The sequence below is a fragment of the Rhopalosiphum maidis genome, chromosome 1 (assembly GCF_003676215.2).
Source record: "Rhopalosiphum maidis isolate BTI-1 chromosome 1, ASM367621v3, whole genome shotgun sequence".
In the NCBI taxonomy this organism is placed as follows: domain Eukaryota; kingdom Metazoa; phylum Arthropoda; class Insecta; order Hemiptera; family Aphididae; genus Rhopalosiphum; species Rhopalosiphum maidis.
Window position 1 is genome coordinate 32,536,675 of NC_040877.1, and position 9,267 is coordinate 32,545,941.

At 23.8% G+C, this 9,267-nt stretch overlaps 1 protein-coding gene across 1 annotated transcript; it reads left to right on the forward strand.

Annotated features, from left to right (window-relative positions):
• Window positions 1-289: 289 nt before the first annotated feature.
• Window positions 290-8,134, forward strand: LOC113548802 (acetyl-coenzyme A transporter 1-like). Its single transcript, XM_026949874.1, has 9 exons — window positions 290-549; window positions 832-958; window positions 1,668-1,827; window positions 2,303-2,457; window positions 3,950-4,134; window positions 6,432-6,616; window positions 7,241-7,367; window positions 7,514-7,726; window positions 7,836-8,134. The coding sequence occupies exons 1-9, from the start codon at window positions 340-342 to the stop codon at window positions 8,022-8,024; spliced, it is 1,551 nt and encodes a 516-aa protein (XP_026805675.1). The 5' UTR covers window positions 290-339; the 3' UTR covers window positions 8,025-8,134.
• The last annotated feature ends 1,133 nt before the right edge of the window (window positions 8,135-9,267 follow it).

The window sequence follows — 9,267 nt, forward strand, 5'->3', positions numbered from 1 at the left end:
AGATCTCCGTGAGACACCCTGTGTAGATATTAAATAATTATTCTTCGTTGTTGATGAAATTGCCTAAAAAAACTTCATTAATGCAAATTTTAATATTTTTGAGTTCAACTGATTACCCACTTATAAAATTAATAGATCAAAATAAAATCAATACGGATGTAATTTAAAAATTATTTTGAGATTATTGAGATTATAATTTGTATTGTAGTAAAGGTCAGAAAACAACGATAAGACAAAATCAACATCAAGTAAGTATGTTCACATTTATTCTTTTAGTGAAACGATTGAACTGCGATAGATAATAAGTAACAAAGTTTTCAAATTTATTGTAGACTAAACATGTCAAAAACAACAAAAAATGGAATTGAAATAGAAAAATCTGTAGGTGCACCAAATGACTCAACTTGGCAAAAACCAAATCCGAAAGGAGATTGGTGTAATATTTTTTTATTAACATTACTTTACATCATACAAGGAGTGCCTTTTGGTTTAACATCGATCTTACCAATAATTATTCAAAGTAATTATTCGGTAACTTATAACGATCAAGTAAGTTTAAACGTATGCTCATTATTTTAATTTTATAAATATTGTGTTAAGTATATTTTAGTTTTTAATATCAATTATAAAATCTTAAATTCAAATATTAAATTTTAAATGTTTTACTTAATATTAATGTATCGCGTGTAATTAAAATAAGGTATAATCGATATTACGTAATTATGTTTTTATCAATATAATAATTCAACATCGATAACTAATAAGAAGAGAAAATATAATATTCAATTCACAATTTAGAAGTATTGTCAAATTATTATTGTTATGTTAAAGGGTTCATTTAGTTTTGTTCTATGGCCGTATTCTATAAGAATATTATGGGCACCAATTGTTGATTCATTCTACATACGGTGGATAGGCCAACGAAAATCTTGGTTTATACCTGTTCAATACTTAATAGGTTTGTTTAAATTGGCAACATTTTTAGCACCTTAGTTAAACTTATTGAATATTTTAGATCAATATTAATAGTTTAATAAAATAATTTTATTTAAATTTTAAATTAAATTTAAATTGTACGAATCAGTTTAATAAAATATTATTATTGCATCAATTATGCCAATTATTATTATTTTTAATTTGATTTTATCGATCAAAAATATTAAATAAGTTAGTATCTACTTTTAAATTCTCCTGATGGTAAAATTTTCCAGGTCTAATTCAATATTACTTGAAAATTATAATATGATTTATGTTAACTCTCTTGAGTCTGTATTTTGTAATACTTATTTCGTTTGTATATTATACATGAATTGTAATGATACAATACTAATATAAAACTACGAATTAAAAAAATTAAGTACCTATATAAATAATAGTAAATAATACAAATCAATTTTTTTAGCTATGGGTTATAATTGGTTATAATTATATTTGACGTAGGTACCAATTAAATTTAAAAAAACATCGGTTAAATTGAATATAGATTTTAATTTAATTTTTATAATAATATTGGCATACAAACTTGGGAGAGTTTACATATTATTTCTTTCGGGTAAAGATAATATTGAAGAATCTACTAGATTTAAAAATCGGAAGAGTTTACCATCGTCCATATTTTGTATTAATTTTTGTAATGGTAATTAATAATAATGACAAATATGGAACAGGTGCGTTATTACTATGTTTTGCTTATAATATGGATGAATGGTTACCTGAATCAGGAAAACCGAACCTTACGATGATTGTATGCTTGTTTTTGGTCATCAACTTTTTGAATACTACTCAAGATATAGTCGTTGACAGCTGGGCATTGACTATGTTGAAAAAGTGAGTGAGATAATAATTATTGATCTTTTTTATAAAATACGATTGGGTAGCGATCGTATCTATAGCGACATAGCGACTGTCAATATCCATAATAATAAAAAACATATAAATATAATAATAATACCAATAAACAATAAATATAACTTTATTATTATTGTTTATGATTAAGTGTTCCTCTCTATTAGTGTGTGTAAGCGGGTTTTGCATGCTATTACTTTTCATGGTATTCAGTATAATACAATTAAATAGATAACTATTGCTGATAATAACACCATATGTATATTCATGACACACCAATCAGTCGACTCGAGGAGTTGAACTAAAATAAAACAAATATTACACATAGATTATAATGATTATAGATTATATATGTATATAAATAATTGTATTTAAATATAATATTTAAACCTACGGTCCACTCAGAAAAATAGTTATGTATAACAAATTACTATGAGATTAATTTTTTATTTTACAGAAATAATACCAGTTATGCCGGGTCTTGCAATTTTGCAGGTCTCAATGCGGGGGTTTTCATTGGATCCGTTTTCCCAATTCTTCTTTCATCCGAGAAATTCTGTAATAAATATTTACGATTCACGCCCGATTCAGGAGGAATATTCAATATCAGAGGTATATGTTATAAATTGTTTAAATCGTATTTTAGAACTTCGATTACAGATGCGTATAAAGGATGGGAGAACGGGATCTATTGTGTAGAGAGTCTGTATAGATATTGGTTTTTTTTTCTATGTAATTATAAGATGGTGAATGTCGTTAATGATATTTGATAAGTATGTTTTTCAATAAAACCCTTAGAAAAATAATTGTTTATGTCAATAATTACAAGGGCCAACACACTATACTATAGTGACTATAGCATCCCCTGACTTTAAAATATCTGCTCTATGTATTATTTTGACAAATGTCTAGAAAATCGTAAAAACAAAATATTACGATATATGTTTTTTATTTCCAACCAAAGACTTTAAAATTGTGTTTTATAGATGCTAATTAGTATGTGCCATTACACCAGAGAATTATTGTTTCTGATTTATAAAATAGATTTATATAATTTTAATTTTAGACATAGTAGAGGATTTACATTAATTTGACCCAAGTCGAAACTAAAAATCAACTAAACTTTAATTATTGTATTGTAATTTAAGCAAGATATGGATAACACTGGGTATGTTTTAAACGAAAATCTTAAGCAAATGATAAGTAGTCTTAATGTCTAATGGCTATGATATTACATTAATGGCATTCGCGTAGCAGATGATTAAGCACTTTTTTTTGAATAGTTTTTTTGGTAAATAGTCGAGGTTAAAATGTCTACTAAACACATGGTTATGTTTAAGTCATTTTATACATAAACGTTTAAACATTTTAATCAACGTTTCAAAAAAAAAAAAAAAAACAACACAAAATTGTATTGTAATTTTTGCTACTAAGTATACATAGTGTGTATTGATCATGGTATACACAGCATATATATGGGTACTTATATAATTCATAAGCAATATTCTTAATTTTATTAATTCTTTTGGTTAGAATTTAAGTTGGATTTATTTTTAAGATACTGCGTAGTATACTTTATAATGTACTTTTACATTACACTTGAAACAAAGTATTGAAACAAATTAAATAATTTTTATTTATAAATAGTTTAAAACATAAAAAAAATGCATTAAAATAACGTTATAAACGAATAGGATGTTGTAAAAGAGAGTTAACCCACAACACAAGATACTTAATCGAAGTTTTTAAAGATACTAAAGATAATAGTTAATAAGGTATATTTAATATTTTGTAGTTTGTTAATAATTGAATTATTTTTAATTTTTTATCTGATTGCTTGACAAAAATCCAAAATGATTAATTTATAAGTTATAACAATTAAATTAAGTAATTAAATGTACTTGTATGATACAATACTATAGTATAATATATGTTAGTAATATTTAAAATTGATATTGTATTTGTATGTAGATCATTTTATCATTGTAGATTACTCGCTTTACGAATGACTTATTATTTTGTGATTATTATCAATTAGATATAATTTCATAAAATTAAGAACATTTTATGGCGAGTATTTATTCATTTATCTTTGATTTTACAGATATTATTTTTTTTTGGAGCATCATAATGATATCAATTACAACTTTAGTTGCCATTTTTAAAAAAGAAAAGGATATTAACTTAGAAGACGTAAAGATCACTATTTTTCAAAGTTATAAATTAATATGGAATATAATAAAGCGTCCTGGCATGGGCATATTTTTAATAGCTCTTCTAACATCGTCGGTAAATACGTATTAAATATAAGTTTAGTTAAACATTGATATTTTTTATTTTTATTATTCATATAATGAAATTTTGAAATATCTGTAGTATATAAGACGTAAGTATGTTAAATTATCAGGATTTTATTTTAGATTTTAGGCGGAACGATGAATCATAAATGTATTAATTTATGTGTAAGTTTTTGTGTCTATATACGCGATGGGTAGTTGCAAATATGCTTTGATTTTCAACTTTGAGAGTAGTTTAAAATAGAATATTGAATCTAATTTATATTTTTAAGAAATCAAAATAAATAATTCTCGTTATTTTTTTAAAATAACCTGAAATAATCAACAAAAATTTAAAGAAAAACGGCAATTTATACGCAAAACAAGTACTAAATAAAATCCATTCAGTTTTTTGTGGCGCATCTAAGCAAGTGGGTACCTCTCTGTTATTTTAGGTTCCAAGTCGATTATTGTAGTTTTGGGTGTATTAAATCTGAATTCAATAATATATCATTGTATGCGAAAAAAGATTTTGAGCGGAGACGAGCGTCATTAAGTATATTTTATGATATAGCTATTATATGATATATTATGGCTGACAGACAGTCTTCGGTCAAGACCGTTTTTCGTGTACAATAATAATTTATCATTAATTTAAATTCAACACATATATTACAGTTACCCACTAGACATCTATTGTTGTGCATCAAAGCAGTCTCACTTGCTTAAATTTTTACTTTATGTTATCTAATATGATTAAATAAGTATACATTAATGAGTAAAATAAAAATAGGTATTTTACCATCTCCGTTTTAAATTACATTTTTCCGAAAATTTTGTATTTTTAACATCTTTTTTATTTCTGTTACAAACTTACAAAATTATCTTATAAAAAAGTACAGTTAATTATCAAATTGTTATAATTATTATTAACAGTGACTATAAGCATTGCATTTATACTGTCCAATATTTTAAACGAATTTAAAATATACTTCTATAATGAAACTTCTCAATTAGTTTTGACGTAAAGTATAGCCAATAAATTATAAATCTTTTTCCAAATATTGACAATAATGTTGTATGGTAAATGTATAGTATTCGAATAATTAAAACAAGATTTTAAAGTAGTTTATTATGTGAGAAATTTTTAATTTAAACATTTAGATTTTCATTTATTGGTTGAATTGCAGTCATATAAATATTCTAATGATACATTAACAATTAACACAAAATATAAAAATTAAGGAACTTGTCCTGCTGTATCGTCTGTTCAATTCGTCATTGTATTGGGTGTAATATATTTGAATTTAATGATAAATTATTGTTTTGGAAAATAATTATGAACAGATACTGAGCAGAGTGTATTTGTCTCTATTTTTGAAGATATTTTATGACATATTTATTTTTCTATTTATAATATGGTTGGTTGAGCTAATGCATTATAAAAACATTGCATACGGTATTATATTTTTATAATATTTTATCATATCAAATTAATGTTATGAACTCTTAAATCAATATATACCTACCATATAATGGTGTAATTTTAGCTATAGTATATAAAATAAAGTAAATATTTTCAAAGTTTCATTATTCATAGAAAATTGTTATAATATATTTTATACATTATTTATCTTTTTTTTTTCAATATTTATAAATTGTAACCTATAAATTATAAGTAATATTAGGCCAACCATGAAATATTTCTGGGACATTCGTAAAATATTGAAACCACAAGTTACAATGTACTTACGTATTAAGTCATCATATAGGTACATTAAAAACATTTCTTTTCAAAGATAAAATCGATTAATAATGAATTTAAAACAAAAATTAGTGTCATACAAAAAAAAACACATATTTTATGTAAAAAATATAACTTAGGTATTGTTTATATAGACTTATACTTGGTTTTCTTTTTAAAGTTTTTTGATATTTGTCAATTATTTGCAATACCTGGATCAATATGGATGTCTTAGTACATATGTTGAAAATTTCTATGATCATTTAATCTTTCTTGACGCGTATAAAATATATTATAAAGGTACGTTTTATATCAACGTAATAAATATTAAAATCTTTCTTTTAAAAAATTATTTTTACATCGTGACTAAGAAAAATCTAAAACCTTGTGCTATTATAACTAACACAAATTGATTTATTCAAGAAATGTCGGTTTAATGTTCGCTATATATCAAATATGTTAATAATGAATATTATATTTTAATCTTAGATATATTAGTATATTATATAATATAATAAAATTAATTCTATAATACAATAATAGTCTTTCTGTTATTCAAATTATAGATTGGGTATGCTACAATGGAAGCGGTATCGTACTTGAAATTAGTTGATGCTGGTGTTTCAAAAGACAGCATTATGATAATTAATACTGCCATGATTGTCTTGAAAATAATTTTACCTATTCCAGCATCAAAGTATACTGGGGGACCAAAGCCACTCAAATTGATTTTTAAATTTACGCTAATAAGGTACAAAAAAAAAAATTATTTGTTTAATACATATATTATATATTCATTTGAATTTTCTATACGAATATAACACATTATTATATGTTAAAAATAATTTTTATGAAATAATTGTTTTTTTTTTGTTTTTTTTTTTAAAAAAGAAATTAAATAAATAAATCTATATAAACAAAAGACAATGTTTGTGTGTGTGTGCGCGCGTGTGAACTGTAAACGATCCATAGTCGAGTCTATCGCACTCGTGATTTTGAAATCTTGTACTCAAAGATGGTGCACATCGAATCCAATTTTTTAAATTTTGAATTTTGAGAAGGACTCATATTAGTTGGCTTATAAAAAACTTATAATTATATGTTTGTAGAGTATTAATTCTTATTATGTTTGGATATAATTTTAGACCTATATTTTATATTTGATCAAAATCGTCCAATTAACTGTGTTAAAAATGTGCGCAGTTTACATTAAACAGAGTTTAAGTTGTGGCAAATCTACGGGTATATAATTTTACATGGGCAAAACTATGCTGGATCAGCTATATCAATAGCAATAGCTATGTCAATAAAAATATGAACTATGAAGTCAAACTTATTTTGATTTTAATTTAAGAAAACGATTTTTGTGTTTTAGATTACTCTGGAATATACCATATGCTCTTCTGATTTATTATACGCCTCTTTTAATTACAAATAATGGGGTTGTGAATGTATCTGTATATTATTATTTAATATCCGGTTTTATAATTGGAATAAATGATGTAAGTCTTCAATTATTTGTAGGTTACATTTATATTCATAAATACCTATAAAAATAGTTTCTAATAATGAAATGTATATAAAAATCAAATTGAATAATTTTGATAATTATTCTATAAAATATAAGCACTGATATTTTAAATTTCAGCTCTTAAACGGGATCATGATAATTTCGTATACGGCCTTCTTCATTAAGATTACTGATTCACGATTTGCAGGCACTTACTTAACATTATTAAATTCTTTTCGAATCTTAGGATGGATAACACCAAATACTGTTATTCTAAAAATGTTTGATATTTTAACATTCAAGAAGTGTTCAAACGATGGCCATGATTGTTCTACGACAGATTTTCAAAATGTAATACTTTTTGTATTAATTTAATTTGTATTTGTTTACCATCGTATTATTAATTTATTTTTTTAACTATTGTACGATATTTATGAAATATTTATTATGATTTTTTTAGATTTGTAATACAAAACAGAGCCATAATTGTGTGACTATTGTGGACGGTTACTATATTGAAGTAGCTATTTGTATAGTGATTGGATTTGTTTGGTATAGCATCTGTAAACGCATTTACAAAAATGTTGAATTAAAAGATCCTTCACATTGGATTGTTGATATGAATAAACATATTTCAGTAAATATTTAAATTTCACCATCACGTATCATTTAAATAATAATAGTATACTTATTAGTTATTAATACTAAGATAGTATTCTAAAATGCCATTAATTATTAAATTGTTATTCTGTATATTATTATTTTTATTTTTATTATGTATTGTACATTTTGAATAAATTACTTTGTCTCTTTTTGTTTATATTTTAAAATTATATAATTTTAACTTATCATAATATTGACAATAAATAATGTATTTTTCTGGTATTTTTGGTACTTAATATCTATTACGATATCTGGCAGTTGTATAGCAATAAAATATAACTTCAAGGTAAAGATATATGATGAATGTATAGGTTTTAAAATTAAGGGTGTTTTTTAAAACAACACGTCAAAATCCCTGACAAATTAACATAAAATCAAAATATTTCATGAAAAATATATACCATCACGTAAATATGAATTCAAAATTAACCTTATTTATTGTAAAAGTTGTGGTTAGAAATATAAAAGTTATTATGTATCTTAAGTGATTATATATTATTAGTTATTTTGATAATGGTAACGTGTGTTATTTTATTATATTACAATTGATAAACATTTTTTTTTAATTTTAAATTTGAAGTGTGGAATTTCCCAAAAATCAAAAAGGCAATAAAATTATTGATACATAATAATACTTAGAATATTTTTGTTCACTATAATATACGGAAAGAGTAAAAAAAAATTTGGCATGGCACGGGGTATTAAAATAGAGATTGTTTAACAAGATGTTTCACAACCACTGACGATAAATTAGAGATGTTGATCAATAATTATTAATCACCAACGTATGGAATTTTATGTGTATACATAATTGTATTGAATTCCAATTTCTTAATGCTGACTTTAAATAAATATATTTTATCCCGAATAAAATATAACGTATTCGTAAATATTTTACCAATAATTACATATTTTATAAAATATTTCTAATTTTATAATTTATTTTCATCTATTAAAAAGCATATTAATAGTTTTCTGTGGTAAAATAAATAACGTACTAACGTTATAATAAATAAGATAAGATGGGTAAGATTTATGTATCGGCATAAGCGCTTTTCAGTTTACTATTATTGTTTTCGTAGACAAACTGTTTAGTAAAAGATTAGATCATGTCGATCATGAACGACATGAACAATAAATACAGTCAATGTTTAACAAAAGAAGATAATAGAAATAATATTAAAAGCTAATGATTCAACAGACAACAAGAAATATCATTAGTGAGCCAT